We start from the raw sequence: 18,472 nt of genomic DNA on the forward strand, positions 1-18,472 counted from the left end.
TTCCACGAAAAAGGACAAAGAGGGGCAGCTGTAGACACCCATTTTCTTAAAAGATAGAAATAGCAAGAGTTCATCTCCTAAGAGGACTCTTTCACCACTATATCTTTTAAAGCAACAACCACACCAACAAACGTGCAACAACCGAGCAAGGAGTCTAGTTGCATTAGGATTCTATTGTTAATAGGATTCTAAAAATAGTTAGTTTTTTTTCACTATAAATACATGTAATCCTCCCCATTTGTAACACACGATTTACATACAAAATACAAAGGAAATCACGGAAAATACAAAGGCAAAGCTATTGTAAACGATTCGAAAAGGAAATAAAAGGTAGCATCTTTTTTACTTTTGATTCGGTCTCTTACATTTACGTTTTAATTATTATTATTTTATTTATTTAACTTTATTTATACGCACATTTCCATTGTTACTCATTTTATTTAATTGTTTTGTTATTTTTCTTTTCTTTTTTTCATGTAATATTTTTTTACATTTTATGCATTTTCTTTTTTTACTTTAGTATATATTTTTATTTTTTTTAGATTATATATAAATATTATTTTTTTATTATCAATTTTATTAATTTATATATATATATATATATATTATTTTATATATATATATATATATATATATTATTACTTATTTGTTTTATTTATATTTTTTTTCTTATTTTTCTTTATTTTTCTTTATTTTTTTATATTTATTTTACTTACTATTTTATCTTTGCTTTCTTTATCTTATCTTTTATTTAATTTGTTTTTTTCTTCATTTTAATTTTATTTATTTATTTATTTATTTCTTACCTTTTTATCTAACATGATTTTTTGACCTTCTTAAGGCTACACCTTTAAAACTATCTAAGGTAAGTAATTATGATCGTATTTTTACCTTTTAATTTTAAATTAAAATTTTCTTAATTTAAGACAACCGACAAATTAATTGGTACCGAAAGGGCGGTTCAAGGGTGCTATTCCTTCCTTGACCGTAACCGACTCCCGAACCCGACACATTTCTGGTAAAAACACAGATCAGGTAAGATGGTGTCCGACCCACCTAAATTCGTTTTAAAGTGGTCGGTGGCGACTCCCAACCCAATTATTTCAAGTCGAAGCCCAATTTAGGGCCCAACCGAAAAACGGTTACGACAACGCCCTTCAGACGATTCCATATATATAAATTCTATTCACTAGAGTTTCCAAAGAATTCATGTTCTCTAGACACAAATTTCTGAATACTCAATGTATGAACAAGATTTTTAGACAAAACTTTTGAGCAGGTTCACAAGACCTATCATGATGAAGTTCGATATTTAACTATCAAATCTATCTAGTCCATCAATCTATGAATAGTCATCATTACCATATAACTGACAATATCAACCATGGTTATTATAAATATCTCTCAGTCCTGACTGAGAGGAGGATCTCTCTCTTCCTCCCTCTCTCAAATTTTCATCTACATCACTCATCGTTTCTCTCATACCACTTCTTCTCTCCTTTCCTTCACAGAAGAACATTAATCAATAGTTATTCTCGCACTAATTACAACTCACTATTCAAATTAGAAGGATTGAATCACCAATAACTGATAAAACAAATTTATTTCTATCAATGATAATATATTAAATTATGTTAAGGGGGGAAAGTGTACATACCTCACATTATTGTTTTCATTATAGAATCCTAATATATCTGTAATAATAATAGGATCTTAATGTGCAATATAATAATAATAATAATAAGTTAAATAGTATAATCATCTACGTAATTACATATGTCGAAGCTATTTTGTGGTGGTTTGAATGTGTTGAGTCATTGAAGAGCTCTTCATTTGATTGGTGTTGTCATCGGTCGTTTTAGGCTACATATGACTGAATGCCCATAAGTTCGATATGTATCTTCATCGAAATCATGGTCAAGTTTCGAAGTCAACTACGTGTAGGAAAGGTTAGAGCACCCCTACCACGTCTAAAAGTTGGAACCTTAAAAAGGATTTTGTTGTCTCTAAAGGGAGGCTTAAAATTATTAAATAAATATAAAATTATTATTCATACCGTCTCATATCGTACACCTGATTTTGGTGGATGAGTCTCCCAACAAGGATTTTATGTATACACAAGGTCTCGAACTTGAAACATGCTTAAACAATATCAATTACTTACCACTTGAACCAACCCAATTGGTAATAAATTTAAATTTAAAATCTTTATAATAGAATATAATTTTTTTAAAATATTTATTTATTTTTAAAAAATATTTATTTAATTTTAAATAATTTTAATCTTAAATTTTGGATTCCAAATCATTAGCTTATTTTTTAACTATAAAATTTTGAATTTTGTGTAGATGGCAATTTCCAAAGGCTGTCACTAGTTATAAAAGATAAAAGGGAAGAGTTGCAAGAAACAATATTATCGTACATACAGAAGGATAATAATGCCTATGCCACCTTGGGGTTTTGGAATTGTCTTGGTCTATCACTTGTTAGAGGGTATAATTGCAAAGAATAGTTTTTTCACAAGTCATAACTCTAAATATAATGATATTTAGGGGTTAAAATGGGGAATATTCCTTTAGCTTCGTTACAATTAAATTATTGTAGAGTCCACGCTTACACAACGGCTAGTGCGCAAAACGGTAACCCCAACGGTCGAAATGTCAAATATTTTTATACAAAATCCTAACCCTCTTCTTCTCTAAAAGCGCTCTCTTCACACTTCTCTAAATCATCCTCTTCTTCCCCTTTTAATTTTCCACGAATATTTCTTCATCGTTGAAAATCACTGCAAAAAGCAAGTACAATAGGGATTAGGCGCAGAAAATTTTGAATTTTCGAAGATGATGCAGGATTTGTGGAATGCTCCTCCAGGATCCAGGCCTTCTAAATCGGCCCCAACATCTCCGGCGAAGCCTCTTGGGGTTTCGAGAACTCGTTCTGATTCCTTCCATGCCATCCAAAAAGTCCCAGTTGGCGACACTCCTTACGTTAGAGCCAAGAATGTTCAAGTAAGCATTCTGGGTATTTTTTTTTTCAAATTGTTTTTGTTTGTTTTTCTTTGATGGGTATTTATTATGTGGGTGTTTTTTCTTGATTCAGTTGGTGGATAAAGATCCAGAGAGGGCGATTCCTATGTTTTGGGCAGCCATTAATGCAGGGGATAGAGTGGATAGTGCTTTGAAAGATATGGCTATTGTGATGAAGCAACAAAATAGAGCAGAGGAAGCCATTGAAGCTATCAAGTCACTGCGTAGTAGATGTTCAGATCAAGCCCAGGAATCTCTCGATAACATTCTATTAGATCTCTACAAGGTATGTTTAATAAACATGAAGAATTCAAAGAATCACATCAAGTTGCTTCACTTGATTTATTTTATTGGTTGTTAACTGTTATAAATTCTACAGAGATGTGGAAGATTGGATGACCAAATAGCATTATTGAAACACAAGCTGTATTTGATTCAACAAGGGCTTGCTTTCAATGGGAAACGCACCAAAACAGCCAGATCTCAAGGAAAGAAGTTCCAGGTCTCTGTGGAACAAGAAGCAACACGGTTGCTGGTAAGATTTCAAAAGTTCAATTGTTCATCATTGTTCCTTGATATGGATTCATGTAATTATGGAAGTTTTCTTTTTCGTACTGTTTCAGGGAAACTTGGGATGGGCATTGATGCAGCAAAACAACTATATCGAAGCTGAAGATGCTTATCGACTTGCACTTTCGATTGCTCCAGATAATAACAAGATGTGTAATCTGGGTATCTGTTTGATGAAGCAAGGTAGAATCAGTGAGGCTAAAGAAACTTTGCGAAGAGTGAAACCAGCGGTGGTCGATGGACCGAGAGGGGTTGATTCACATCTCAAGGCCTACGAGAGGGCACAAGAGATGCTCAGCGACCTTGAGTCTGAGATGATGAATAAGGGAGTCGGTCGGGTCGAACAAAGCCGACTCTTCGACGCCTTCCTCGGTTCTTCATCGATTTGGCAGCCTCAGCCTTGCAGGGATACTATAAGCTTGCCAACGGAAAAAGCAGTCAAATCATTGGCACATGATGATTTTGGTGACGAGAACATCAATTCCAATATAATCCCAAACCAGATGGTGATTCCCCAGCAGAAAAATGCAAAAACAGTTGCTTTTAACATCGATGCACCGCCGTTCTATTCAGCTAAGTGTGTGAAGGAGCCAGTTGTGGGGAATCAATTGCATGAGACCCTTAAAAGAACAAGGTCTGGGAACTCTGCAAACTCTATGAGAGTGAATGAAATGGTGGGAGAACACTACAACAAGCCTGAGATTAAGACCAGAAGGCTGTCCCCTTCATCTGAAGACAAATTGGCCGATTTGTTACCAGATAGCAAAGACTTTGAAGAGGCTATTATTGCTGCAGTTCTTGGCCCAACAAATGAGCCACAAACCCCAAAGTTCTTTCCAAAGAAGATTGACAAGAGGCTTAAGGTTTTCCAAGACATTACTGTTTCTTTGAGTCCTAGAGCCTGACCTTAACTTAGTATTATTGTTAACTGTCTTAATCTAATCTACTTTCTTAAGCTCTTCTTTTATGTTGGAGATGGACTTGTTCTCCGAACCCCCTCTGGCCGAATTCTGGTAGCAAAAGGGGACGCCTTTATGCATTCACAAGATGTATTCATTCGTTACACATCCATCAAAATAATAGTAATTTCATCTCAGCAATTGAAAAGTAGTTGTTTCTCTATTTTCTTATATTGAACAGCAATTCCACATATGTATATGAATTTTACAGCAAATCCGAATCTAAAGTCTCCTTTGGAATTTTGTAATAAGGAAATAATCACTCAAGGAATCTCATGTGAACTTTCCTACAGCTGAGAAACAAGGACTCCCACGGCTAACTTAATAATAATAAAAGAAATAAAAAAAATATACAGTTGTTGTGTCAAACGACATCCTATAAAACTAAGGGTAAACCTACGTGACAACTTAATTATTGTCTCTTTTAATTTTCATCATTGATCTTTTAATTTTATTGATCATACCACTTAAATATTTAAATAATCTTAATTAAATCATATATAGTTAACATTAAACGGAAGTACTGATAGATACCAAATTTGTATAATTCTACATTAGTCTTCATTATTTACACATTTGATCAATTTGGTCATAATTTTATATTAATTCAATATATTTAATCCTCCAATCATATGATGACATGTGTCATTGACATGTGTCATGGACATGTGTAATTTTTCTTCTAATCAAATGGTGACACGTTGAGAGTCCCCTACAGGGTATATATTTAGGCATGGAAACAACTCCTCCTAATTTAAAATTGCCTTGCCTTATCAAGGGATAATCTGGACTTCCCCATTACTTAGCAAATATGCCTCTGCCTGTCAACCAAACTCCTTCAAAAGCGTCAAGTTACCTCCTCTCTGACCGAAGGTACAGAGATGCCTCCGCCCCATCCTAAATTAAAAGATCATAGATTCTCTCTCCACTAACCTTAAAAAGTCGAGATGTCTTTGCTATACCAAGCGTTGAGATGTCTTTCCTAAATTATTCCACAAAAGTGTTGAGAGTCCTTCATGGGGTATATGTGTAGGCGTGGAAACAACTTCGTCTAATTTTAAATTTGTCTTTTCCCTAACAAGAGGAAATTTGAATTTCTTCATTTCTTTTAAGCAAAGAAGTCTTCGTTCGTCAACTGGACCCCTCTAAGGGCATCAAATTATCTTCTTTCTAGTTGAAGGTGTAGAAATGCCTCCAACCCATACTAACTCAAGAGATCATATTGTGATCTCTCTAAAACGAGTAGAGAAGCCCCCGTCATAAGTATAGGAATTTATCTTTTCCCTTTATGAAGCATCGAGATGTTTCCATTACGCTGCAACTTAGCATTGAGTGCTCTCCACGTAGTGTATAGGAATAGAAATAACTACATCTAATCTAAAAATTATATATTCATGTTACGAAAATAATAATGTGCCCTAATTGTGGACTTAGGTAAAATTATAAAATAGTAAAATATTATTCTACTAAAACGATAAAAAAATTCATAAAATATATACAAAAACGTAGATACAATTTCGCCCAACCTAAAAATTGTTCGTTTAATAACCATAAAGATTAAGATAAATCTACTCAATTATAAATCTAGTATCAGTTGGGGCCTTTGAAATAAATAAACTAGACCATCCACTATGCTCTCTAGATGAAAGTCATGGTTGCTCTACAAAGAGGTCTTCATATCAGAGCTTGATAAGGAATGTATTCTGCCACGAGTCTAAGGTCATGTCATTATATGGCATTTTCTCGATCAAGAGAGACAATTATAATACTTTCTCCACATGTCACGCTATATTGTACTTTCAAAGTTTCACATTCTCTAATGTTCCTCAAAGCCTACGGAGCTATATATCCTTTGGCCAATTACAATCCCATGATGTTATCATCTGCATGCCTAAGTGATCTAATGACATTTAGGTCTACTCATCCTTCCAGCTTTCAAATAACTATCATAACTATAAGCTTGAGACGAACATTAAAGGTCATTATAAAACCTTTTACAAGATTGAGAGAATGATTTGGAATTATTCTCTCCACTTCTTCCCTCTTGACAATTTTATCAAAATAATACATTTTGAACTTTTCTGATTGAAACGGCACCCAAACAATATCTTTTTACCAAAATGGCACCCTTTTAACAAAGGCATGCTTACATGGAAGCTTCAAACCATATACAAAGATGACAAAATTTATTTGTTTTGAGTTGTCAAAAATAGTACTTAAACTTGACTTGACTCATATTAGTACGACAGTTAAAGATAATTGTTTTCTTATAAAATACACGGGGTCCAATACCTAAAAATATATTTAACTGTCGTACTTATACTAATATGATCAATTTTAAAAAATATCTTTAATAACTCAAAATAAATATTTTTTGTCAATATTCTCAAATCTCACATTACTTATACGAGGTTTTTAAAGTATTTAAATATAGTCTTCTAAACATATACTTATTGAATAATTAAAAATAAGGCTTATCCATGCGTGTCATAGTCGTTGTTTGTACGCCTGACACATGCTCATGTAATTACGTGTCTTTGACACGTACCACATACGTTTTTTTTAATAAAATTCGTATACTTTTGAATTAATATTTTCATTTCTTTTTGGACATGTATTACATCGGCATTGGAAAAATCTCCCGAATAATCTACCACGTAGGCAAAAACATATCACATAGATGCTCTTTACCAAAAGTGTTCGATTTTGATAATATATATATATATTGTTCGGTGTCGTTACAATAAAAAAATTAAAATGTTTTATTTTGATAAATTCACTCCTCTTCTTCTCGTAGAATCACAAAATCTGAACATTGATTAATCATTTTTGACTCTTCATCTAAAGTTGTCACAACCTAAATGTTATCTCAACAAGGAAAATGATTAAAATTCTCTTTTTATCTTTTAGATTGAGGGCTCAGATTTTGATAATAATGTCACGGGCCATGATCTTTGAGTTTGGGACATTGGTGCAAGTGTATGCTAAAAAAAGAGGTTCTATGCAGAGTATGAACTTTCCAAGGCCATCAAACTTGGCCCATCACTTGGAGAATATTGTGGAACCCGTTCACATTGGTCGTGCAGAAAAATAAAGTGACATCATATTTGAAGATGATCACAAGAACTCGGTAAATATGACAAGAGACTACAAATCAAGAAGATATTATAGGGGAATCTTACCATATCCAATGTGAACACCTATCCAAGGAAAGAATCATACTAATGGATGTAATTAGCTAGGATTGAGTTGAGTTTCCTTGATTTAAGGGATTTGTAATTAATTAGATATATCTTAGCCGTTGATATAAATCGATCTAGGTCATTGATTGAATGGGAGCTCAACTATATATAAATAGTTTCTCCTCCTCATTTATATTCATTCATTCTCTTTGGAGAGTAATAAAGCTCTAAGGCATTTACTCTAGTTCTTTTGTTCTTTATTCTTTATTCTCTTGGTGGCTAGGAGTAGCCACACTTGTGTTTGCACTTCCACACCACAATCCAACCTTAGTGGCTTGGAGTGGTCACGTTGGTGTTAAAGCTTCCGCATCCTAGAAGCCTTGAGGGTTTGGTTCCAACCTTAGTGAGTTTGCATGTTCACTGGGCTTAGGTAAGACTTACTTAGTCACAAAGAATACTCAGAAGTGCCAAGAAGCGTCTAAAACAGCACGTCCCGTCAGACCTTAACTCTAATATTGTGACAGTTTGGACTTGAAGGTTCTGAGGGCGTGACAATAGCATTTTCTTTTTTATTTTATAAAAAAAGCCCTATTTAATTAAAAAGTATAAAAAATTAATTTTTAATATATTAATATTTTTTTTTTCAAAACAATGCAACTTCATAAGGTATAAGGATGATTCATGATCATGTGAGTCTGACACGTGAGTGATTAGAGTTACAAAATAAGATTTCAGATTAGATCCATAATGATTATTTAACATTCATTTCAATTGACTCCCTATCATCATCTTCTTAATCATTATTATTTTTGTAGTAAATGAGAATGAACCAAGTGATGAGTTTGGTGGGGTCGTTGAATGCGCTTAGAATTTAGAAATGTTAACCCAAGCAAGGTTGGTTTCGGAAATGGTGTGAACTGTGAAGACCAAGATGGTGGAACTGACTCATGCATGCCTCGTACTTTTTATTTATTTATTTATTTATTTCGGTAAAATTATTATTTAGTCACTTAACCATTCTTGCAATTTTATTTTAACTACTCAACTATTTTTTAAATATCATTAAACTTAGATTTTTGTTATATTTTAGTCACTTGCCATTAAAATTATAATTATAATACTGACATGTCATTATAAGATAATATCATGTTATCATTAAAGAAAATCATGTCAGTAGTTCTATTTATTCTTTAACAGGGACGGCTAAAGCGGAAAAAAAATGTAAGTTTAGTGATCATTTTTAAAAAAATAGTTGAGTGATGAAAATGAAACTGTATAAATAGTTAGATGACTAATAGGTAATTTTCCCTATTTATTTATTAAACTACACCTACACTGACAAGTTGCCTTTCTTTTGTATTTGTAAAAGACTAAAAGCAAGAGAAGGGCAATTTTGTCTCAAGCGGACATGTAGATATTCTCTTTTACCATCAGTAGAGTTGTAAATGAGACAGAGATAAATTATGAGTTATTTGAGATTGATTAGATTAAGATTCGATAAATATTCGGATTGAATAGACTCTTGCTCGACTCTAGTTTTTAATGAACTACAAGATATTTGACTCGAAAATCTCGTGAGAAGCTTAAAAATATAATATATTAAGATTTTATTTTATTTTTAAAATAAATTATTAATAATATTAATATTTATGTATTGATTTTTTTAAATATAATAAGATTTATATGTATTTAAGGTTTAAGTTTGAGTTTGAGTTTGAAGCTTCAATCGAGTTAAGTTTAAGATTTTTTTCATTTCGAGCTGCTTACGAGCTTCAGTTCAAGATTTCGAGTTCGAGTCGAGCTTTAAAATTTTAAGCTCGAAAGTTTTTGAGTCGATTCGAACTCTATTTCAGAGTTTTCGAGTGGAGTCAAACTCATCAATACTCGAGTTCAACTCAGTTAGTTTACACACCTACTCCTGAGACTGATCCCTGACATTCTCCCACTTCCCTAAAAACGGTAAATCACTTGAGACCTCTTATTTTACCATTTTGGAATTCTGAATACTTTACCTGTTTGAATTTGAGCTTGCTTTCCATTAAAATTTTAAAAACGTTCTAATTAAAGTGGTCTAACTAGTTTCTCATATCTATATATATACGGTGTTTTAACTCAAAATTTTAAAAGATAATCACATTCTTTTAACTATTGAGTCGTATGGTTCATATATTAATTTATATATTTTAAACATATTTAATATTGTCATTTTCAGTTAGAATTTAATATTTAAAATGAATAAAATACCTAATTGATGTGATACTAATATATTAAAGATTCAATTGAAACGTTTTAAAAATTGAAGACTAGCTGAAAATATATAGTATAATTTCAGGACTTGTAGTGCAAATAACGCTATCATGGAATTATCAGGTCATCTTAAAATCAAGCTATCCCAATTCGCCATTCTCTAGTTTTTTCCATTCAAATCAAGCTTTCCAGTGGCCGTTGAAACGAGAAAATGACATGAACACCCCTCAGAAATTTCCAATTCTACTGCATATGAAATAATATCAGAAATGGGTTCCCAGCTGCAGGTTCAAGGTGGTATGTTGCAGTAATTAGAGAAGAAAAAGTACAATTCGAAAGGGCAATTTCGTCAATAAACGAGAATATTAGAAAACATTTATTTTGGCTCTTCGTCCGATGCTGGTTGTTCTCAGAACTCCTAAATCACAGAGTACAGACATTTTCAGTTTCAAGTTCGAAGCAGTAAAAGTGTCAACAAAAGTAGGTTTCTTTGCTGTGAAAGATCGTTTGTTGAAGATGAGAAGAGTCCGCCATTAATGAAAGCTGCTGCGGCAAAAGCGACAGATCTTTTGACCAAAGCCTTGAAGCCATTTTTCTTTTTGTAAAGCAGTTTCCTTTTCACTGTTTCGTTAAGTGAAAATTTGCAGGAAGCAAAAGAAGAAAAGGAAATTAAGGGTTTTGATCTGTAAGCAAGAATAAAAAATGGGGTGTTGGTACTCGAGGATTCATAGACAAGAGATTGTTTCACGTTGCAAGGCCAGGAAGAGATACGTGAAACAACTGGTTAAAGCTAGACAAGCTCTTGCCGCTTCACATTCTATGTATCTGCGCTCTTTGCGAGCCACAGGCTCCGCCCTGGTTCAGTTTTCGAGCAACGAAACCACTCTCCATCACCACCATCATACACCGCCGGTGCATCAAACGCCGCCACCGCCGCCGCCAATGAGTCTTAGTTCTGACACTTGGACGTCTGGTGGTACTACCACTGCCTCCCCTGCTCTCCCGCCTCCTCCTCCTCCTCCATCGAGTAGCTGGGATTTCTGGGATCCGTTCGCACAGGCTAATGCGTCTCGGTCATTCACGGAGGAGGAATGGGAGGCTGCCACGTCTGCATCCGAGGCGGCTGTCACTGCTACAACCGGCGTTGCGAGCGTGGCACCGCCGCCGTCTGTGGTGAGTGGGATGTTCTCGAAAGACACGGGGAGCGAACTTGCTATGGTCGTTTCCAGGAATAGTAAAGAGCTGGTGGAGATTGCGAAAGAGGTAGACGAGTATTTTCTCAAAGCTGCGGATGCCGGTAGCCATCTCTCGCTGCTTTTAGAAGTCTCAAATTCCAATTCTTCAGCTCAAAGTAAAGGAGGTGTAATAGATCTCTCTCATTGCCTCATTTTCCATCTCATTTTCCTTCAAAATTTCACCATTCCGATCCCTTTTTGTTGCAGGCAAAGTGTACAACTATAGCTGCAATCTGACCCCAACAACATGGACATGGAATTGGAATCAAAAAATGGAAGGAATTGGAAAATTGGGGGAGAACAATAACGTTGGAGATGCAGGTGGCGGTGTTCTTAGCAGCAGCCATTCTTCCACCATAGAGAGATTATACGCTTGGGAGAAGAAATTATACCAGGAGGTCAAGGTATTTTCATCATTCAAGTGCATGCAAGTTTTAATCATACCATCTTCTTCATTAAAATCCATACAAAATGAGAAAAATGAAATGTTTTATTATATTGGTCTCTCTTGGTTTTTAGAATGTGGAGGCTATAAAGATAGAGCATGAGAAGAAGGTGGCTCATCTGAGGAAGCTCGAGGTGAAGAGAGCTAACTATATGAAAACCGAGAAAACCAAGAAAGAAGTAGAGAAATTGGAGTCCCAAATGATGGTTGCTTCACAAGCCATTGAAACTACATCTGCTGAAATCATCAAACTAAGAGAGTCAGAGCTTTATCCTCAGCTCCTTGAGCTTGTAAAAGGGTTAGTCTTGGTTCTTTTCGTCACTGCTGGTCGTTACACTCGTTGTTTGCTTTTAATGCAAAGAAGATGAAACGAATCGAATTGAACTCGTGTGTAGTTTTTGAGGTTGAGGTGATAATGGATCATAATCCTATATAGTCTAGTGGGGTTTCCATGTAGGGTTAGCCTTAATCTTTCGTCGATTCCTTTAATTTTCAGTGTCTTCTAAGGGAAGATAATCCTATGGTCCTGATTGTGTGAAATTTGCAAAACTGGGGATTTAGCTATCTGACTGACTAGATTGACTGATGCGTGTGAAACTTGGGATAAATGTTCTTCATTGATCTGCAGTTATAACTACATGGTGTAATGTTATTGTTTTGCTTGTTATGCAGATTGATGTCCATGTGGAGAAGCATGTATGAGATCCACCAAGTTCATACACACATAGTTCAGCAGCTCAAGTACCTTAACTTCATCCCTTCTAATGAGCCGACATCCGAGATTCACAGGCAATCGACTCTCCAGCTCGAGCTTGAAGTCCAGCAATGGCATTTGTCTTTCTGCAACTTAGTCAAGGCTCAACGAGACTACATTCAGTCACTTGCTGGCTGGCTCCGGCTTAGCCTTTTCCAGTTCAGCAAAAACCCACTTTTAAGAAACAGCCAGGAATCGAAAATTTACTCTTTTTGCGAAGAGTGGCATCTTGCGGAAGACAGGATTCCGGATAAGGTAGCATCTGAAGGAATCAAGAGCTTCTTGACAGTAATCCATGCCATCGTGGTTCAGCAAGCAGAGGAGTATAAGCAAAAGAAGAAGGCAGATGCTGCATTCAAAGATTTTGAGAAGAAAGCTGCAGAGCTCAGATCACTGGAAAGTAAGTATAGCACATTTTCGGTGCCAGAAACAAACAAGGACCCAGTTGCCGAAAAGAAAAGAAAGGTGGACTTGTTGAGAGCGAAGGCGGAGGAGGAAAAGAACAAGCATGAGAAGACGGTGAGTGTAACGAGGGCAATTACATTGAACAACCTTCAAATGGGGTTTGCTCATGTGTTTCAAGCAATGGTAGGGTTTTCAAGTGTATGCATGCAAGCATTCAAATCCGTATACAACCAAGCCAAGAGTATCGAACAAGAGCATGATGTGAAGAGAATTCTCCCTTGAAAAGAACCTGAGCATACCGGACGAAAACGATTCTACCATGAATAAACAACCTGGTTTTCGTATATAGAGAGAGCATGATATTCAAGTAGGAATGTAGGGTTGGAAGATGTTGAAAATGCTTTGAAATTCTCTCGTTTTAACACTTTTGCCTTTAGAAAATGGTATTCTTTTTTATATATATCCAATGTGTTTATAGGGTTATTTTTACATCAAGAGGCCCTTCATTCTTCTGTTTCAACCACGGTGTTGTTTAGAACCCTAGACAAGAAGCGACCCTCAAACTTCAATCTAGCTGGAGTGCTGGACATCCAGGTTCTATCGTAGGACACCTTGAAATAAGGGTAAACTATTCCAAATATTATGCCTGAACTAAAAGACTTTAATAATAATCATCATTTAACAACTAAGGTCAATTGATTCATGATAAAAACATTTATCTTTCACTTAAGTATTAAAATATCAAATGATATTGTTAATAGTATTATTTTATATAATCTTTAATAATTACAAGAAATTATATGTTTATAATTTTTATTAATTATTGATAACGTACATATATATCTTATGAACAAAATTACTAAAATTTATATATTTAAAAAATATATATAATACTTTTCTCAACTATTAGGATCACTTGATGAATCTTATTATTAATGATTTAAAGAATTAAAGTACATTGATCAAAATATATAATTATAACATTTAAACTTTTTATAATTGAGTGTACAAAACTAAATAAACCTTTAAAATTCAGTAACTAATGTAGTTTAACAAAAGAAAGAAGAAAATGGGGAAGAAATTAGTTGATTTTAATCGGTTGACTCCATGAACGATTCAATCGGCTCTAAGTAATTAAAAACATAAACAAACTTTTGCTCCAACAACAACAAAATCATATTCCCATATGCAATGGGGTAAGGGGGAGGTTGGGTAGTAGGCTGCCCCCAACGCCAGGTTGAGAGCAACTTCCGTTGAAGACCTCCGACAGTCAAAAAATATTAAAAATAAAGATAAAATACAATGGATATATAAATAAATAAATACATAGTTGAACAGTCTTCATATGCAGTCTTCATATGCGCGTCTGTAATGGGAAGTAATCCCTGCAAATAAATCCCTGCGTAAAAATCTCTGCATATAGACAGAAACGTAAGACCCGACTAAATTTAAAAAGAGGAAACATGAACAGAAGGATACACAGAAGTCATCGATAGCAAGCTACGAGAAGGAATAAAGTCAAATGGTTAAAACCTAAACTAAGACAACACTACTCCGCTACCCTAGTTCTAAACCTTCATAGATTCCAATGACAGAAACATATAAAAAGTAAAAGTCATGGAAATTACTACAAAGGCATTAAAAAGAAGACAGAGATGCTACACCCTATGGTTGTGACCCACATTACTCGGCTACCCTGGTCTTAAGTCTCCATAATTTTTCTATCAGAGGTCATGTCCTCGGTAAGGGCTAAATCCTTCAAATCAGATCTCAAGCAGTCTACTCACTTCCTCCTTGGTCGTCCTCTCCTTCTGGCACCGTCGGCTGTAATCGACTCTACCCTCCTGACCGCATCCGACGGTTGTCGCCTAAGGACATGTCCAAACCATTGTAGTCTCTCCTCCTTCAATTTTTCGGATACAGATACCACTCCCAAGGACATCCTAATTGCAGAGTTTGGTGTCATGTCCCATAAAGTCCTACCACATGTCCCTCGAAGCATTCTCATTTCTACGACCTTCATCTTCCTTACGTGATCCTTCCTGATTGCCCAACATTCTGATCCATACAGCAGCACTGGTCTTATTGTCATTCTATAAAATTTTCCCTTAAGTTTTAGAGGCACCTTCTTGTCACACAAAACTCCAGTAGCAGCTCTCCACTTTAGCCATCCCGCCTTTATACGGTGTGTAACATCATCATCTACACCCCCATCTTTATGTATCATAGACCCTAGGTACTTGAAATAATCCTTTGAGGGAAGAACGTGTCCTTCTATGCATACTTCCACATCTTCATCGTTTTGGTTCCCACTAAAGTTTGAACATAAATACTCTGTCTTTTCAATATTGATCCTTAGACCTTTTTCTTGCAAAGCAGTATTCCAGGTCACCAGTCTACTATTCAGCTCAGTTTTTGTTTCAGCAACTAAAGACAATGTCGTCAGCGAAAAGCATACACCATGGAACACCGTCTGGTGTCACATAATAGATGTCGTCCATAATTAAGACGAAGATGTAAGGGCTAAGAGATGACCCCTGGTGGAGTTCGATTTCCACCGGGAATGCCTCGGTGTTGCCAACTGTAGTCCTGACATATATAGTAGATCTACATTACATATCACGAATCACCCGGATATAAGCAGTTGGGATCCGTCTCGTTTCCAAGGTCTTCCAGATCGTATCGCTGGGAACGCTATCATACGCCTTCTCAAGGTCAATGAACGTTATGTGAAGATCTCTATTTTTTCCCTATATTTCTCCATAAGCCGTCAAAGTAGGTGAATCGCCTCCGTAGTAGACCTGCCGGGCATAAAGCCAGATTGGTTTTCTGAAACCCTAGTGACATGTCTCAACCTAGCCTCTATCACCTTTTCCAATAGCTTCATGGTATGACTGAGTAGTTTAATACCTCTGTAGTTACCACAACATTGGAGATCTCCTTTATTCTTATAGATTGGTATCACCGTAGACTCTCTCCACTCCTTTGGAATCTTGGCAGTCTCTAAAATAATATTAAAAATGATGGTCAACCACTTAACTCCCTCTTCTCCTAGGGCCAACCACATAGTGATAGGAATTTGATCTGGACCGACATCTTTGTCCCTCCCCATCTTTCTAAGAGTCATTTTGACTTCCTCAATCCCAATCCTACTTGTAGGGCAGTCATTGGCCGTAGTATGATGGTTGGCTGACCCATCAACAGTACTATCTCTATAGGGAGAGGCACCGCCATTATATAAGCCAAAGAAGTAACTACCACAAACCCTCTTAATATCATGATCTTTCACTAAAAGAATACCATTTTTGTCATTAATAAACCTAATGCTACCTATATCCTTTTTCCTATTCTCCCTGGATTTTGCAAGCCTGAAGATGTCGTTTTGTCCTTCATTGGTGTCTAATCTCTTGTACATTTCCTCGTATGCCTTATCCTTTGCTTTAGCCATTGTTTTCTTGGTTTCTCGCTTTGCCTCCTTGTATCTTTGTCTAGCTATCGATCTTTCTTCGTTGTCATTGCATTGTAGAAACTCCTTGAAGCAAGTTTGCTTTGTCTTCACCTTAGTTTGGACTTTTTCGTTCCACCACCACGATTCTTTATGTTCCTTGAACTTCCATGTCGACAACCCAATGGTGTTTTTACCCACCTCTCTGATGTAATTTGCCATATTTTTTCATAACATATCTGCATTATTTGAGTTTGTAGTACCAAAGCCTGTATGAGAAAAAACCTTACTCCTAAAGTCATCAGCTGTCGCTCCATGTAAGTTCTTCCAAATGATCCTAGGTTTACCAAGTTTATCCCTCCTATGAGTGTTCCGCCCGTGGCGTACACGAAACACCAAAACCAACAATCTGTGTTGTGATGCACATGCCTCTTCAGGGAATACCTTAGGCCCCGTTTGGTTCAGGGTATAATTCATTACTGGGAGGAATATTTTTTCCCGGAGAAATATCCCCACGTTTGGATCAGCTACATTACCAAGTGCCAGGAAAATATTAAGACCAACAATGATTTTTTACTCTGCTTTCTCGGGAATATCTATCCTCCATCTTCCTTAGGTATTTCATTATTCCCATCCTCGTTGTCTAAAATATCCTTCTCCCTCTTCGCTCGGGCTAAAATCTTCTTCTTCTTCGACTTGGTTATGGCTCAAAATTGGAATTCCCAAAATTAAAATCCCTTTGCAAAGACACTCAAATCTTCTTTTCTCTCAAAACTCACAAAAACCCAGTTTTCAGTTGCCTTCAAAACTACCCAAAAGAGGTCTTCTTCGCATATAGTCTTAATGAGTACGGAAGCAGGCATTGGAGTGATGGGCACAAAGCTTGGAATGATGAGTTACTTTGAAACCGATGGAACAATTGTTCCGGTGACTGTCGTAGGTTTCAAAGAAGGAAATATAGTGACCCAAGTTAAGACATCGGATACCGATGACTATGATGTTGTTCAAGTTGGGTACAGGAGAGTTAGAGACAAGAAGTTGACGAAGCCTGAGATGGGCCATTTGGGGAAAGTTGGTGTTATTCCCATGAGGCATTTGCAGGAATTTAGGTTGCAAAGTGTGGAGGAGTTTGAGACTGATCAGAAGTTAGCTGTTGAGGAGATTTTCAAGGAAGGTGATCTTGTTGATGTCTCTGGGACCACTATTGGGAAAGGATTTCAAGGTTAGATTTTATTTATGTATTGTATTTTGAAGGTGATCAATTAATGGTAGATTGCTTGATTTTAGCATTATTAAAGATGTTGATGAATGAACATATAATGCTTATATGTAAGTTGAAGTGAATTAATTATGTGGTTCACTGCTTCATCATGAATATATGCTGGTGTCACAGACTTCAATTTCATGTTGGTTAAATTGCAGAGTTCAAAAATGGGTGTATTCTTTTTCTTTTTTATTGATGTTACATGCATACATACATATATTATTCGAACTCTGTGTTTTTGGTTGGTATATTCTCTTCTAAGTATGTTCTTTGCTCATTTCACATTGTTTTATCATATTGATATGGAATTCTAGGGTTTTTATTTGAAAGCTTTAGCTTCCTTTGCCATAATGTGGGTCTTATTGGTTTGGCAATTCAAATTCCCCATTGGTGGAATGTAATAACAGACATGATTTTTGCCCCAATTTTTACACAGGTGGAATAAAGCGCCATAATTTTAAAAGAGGTCAAATTTCTCATAGTTCTAAGAGTCACAGAGCATTGGGGTCTATTGGTGCTGGAACAACACCTGGTCGCGTGTACAAGGGGAAGAAAATGCCTGACAGAATAGGAGGAAGCAAAAGAAAGATCAGAAAGCTCAAGATTGTGAAAATCGACAATGAGCTTCGAGTCGTGATGATCAAAGGTGCTGTCCCTGGTAAGCCTGGAAATCTGCTACGTATAACCCCGGCTTAGATTGTTGGGAAGAACATATCAAAGAACTAGTTTCATGTATTGTACTTCATTTCAATTTGGTTAGTCTTGCTACTTTAAAAATGGCAAGTCCTGCGTAACTCTTTTTGTTTTAACTTCCTGTACTCGAAATTTAGTATTTCAATCGTGGAGACTTTCAATCGTTGTCAAGCATGATGCTTTAATTCCCAAACTGATGTTTTACTTGCATATAATCTTAACAGCTATTGAGTTTCTTCGTCATGTT

General features: G+C 35.7%; 3 protein-coding genes across 3 annotated transcripts; all 3 read left to right on the forward strand.

Annotated features, from left to right (window-relative positions):
• The first annotated feature begins 2,719 nt into the window (after nt 1-2,719).
• LOC120122523 (protein POLLENLESS 3-LIKE 2-like) lies at nt 2,720-4,726 on the forward strand. The gene is made up of 4 exons (XM_039141656.1): nt 2,720-3,008; nt 3,100-3,312; nt 3,406-3,561; nt 3,650-4,726. The coding sequence occupies exons 1-4, from the start codon at nt 2,841-2,843 to the stop codon at nt 4,499-4,501; spliced, it is 1,389 nt and encodes a 462-aa protein (XP_038997587.1). The 5' UTR covers nt 2,720-2,840; the 3' UTR covers nt 4,502-4,726.
• A 5,960-nt stretch (nt 4,727-10,686) lies between these two features.
• LOC120122522 (protein ALTERED PHOSPHATE STARVATION RESPONSE 1-like) lies at nt 10,687-13,105 on the forward strand. Its single transcript, XM_039141655.1, has 4 exons — nt 10,687-11,344; nt 11,427-11,623; nt 11,739-11,962; nt 12,337-13,105. Exons 1-4 carry the CDS (start codon nt 10,687-10,689, stop codon nt 13,103-13,105), a joined length of 1,848 nt encoding a protein of 615 aa, XP_038997586.1.
• A 3,991-nt stretch (nt 13,106-17,096) lies between these two features.
• LOC120122525 (50S ribosomal protein L3-1, chloroplastic-like) lies at nt 17,097-18,295 on the forward strand. The gene is made up of 2 exons (XM_039141660.1): nt 17,097-17,490; nt 17,969-18,295. The coding sequence occupies exons 1-2, from the start codon at nt 17,112-17,114 to the stop codon at nt 18,226-18,228; spliced, it is 639 nt and encodes a 212-aa protein (XP_038997591.1). The 5' UTR covers nt 17,097-17,111; the 3' UTR covers nt 18,229-18,295.
• Nucleotides 18,296-18,472: the final 177 nt, after the last annotated feature.

The sequence above is a fragment of the Hibiscus syriacus genome, unplaced genomic scaffold (genome assembly GCF_006381635.1).
Source record: "Hibiscus syriacus cultivar Baekdansim isolate YM2019G1 unplaced genomic scaffold, ASM638163v2 tig00110387_pilon, whole genome shotgun sequence".
Classification (NCBI taxonomy): domain Eukaryota; kingdom Viridiplantae; phylum Streptophyta; class Magnoliopsida; order Malvales; family Malvaceae; genus Hibiscus; species Hibiscus syriacus.

Coding starts and splice junctions, on each gene's coding strand:
- LOC120122523 (XM_039141656.1), top strand. CDS start 2,841: ATGATGCAGGATTTGTGGAATGCTCCTCCAGGATCCAGGCCTTCTAAA. Junction 3,313..3,405: donor TTCTATTAGATCTCTACAAG/GTATGTTTAATA, acceptor TAAATTCTACAG/AGATGTGGAAGATTGGATGA. Junction 3,562..3,649: donor AAGAAGCAACACGGTTGCTG/GTAAGATTTCAA, acceptor GTACTGTTTCAG/GGAAACTTGGGATGGGCATT.
- LOC120122525 (XM_039141660.1), top strand. CDS start 17,112: ATGAGTACGGAAGCAGGCATTGGAGTGATGGGCACAAAGCTTGGAATG. Junction 17,491..17,968: donor TATTGGGAAAGGATTTCAAG/GTTAGATTTTAT, acceptor ATTTTTACACAG/GTGGAATAAAGCGCCATAAT.
- LOC120122522 (XM_039141655.1), top strand. CDS start 10,687: ATGGGGTGTTGGTACTCGAGGATTCATAGACAAGAGATTGTTTCACGT. Junction 11,345..11,426: donor TTCAGCTCAAAGTAAAGGAG/GTGTAATAGATC, acceptor TTTTTGTTGCAG/GCAAAGTGTACAACTATAGC. Junction 11,624..11,738: donor AATTATACCAGGAGGTCAAG/GTATTTTCATCA, acceptor CTTGGTTTTTAG/AATGTGGAGGCTATAAAGAT.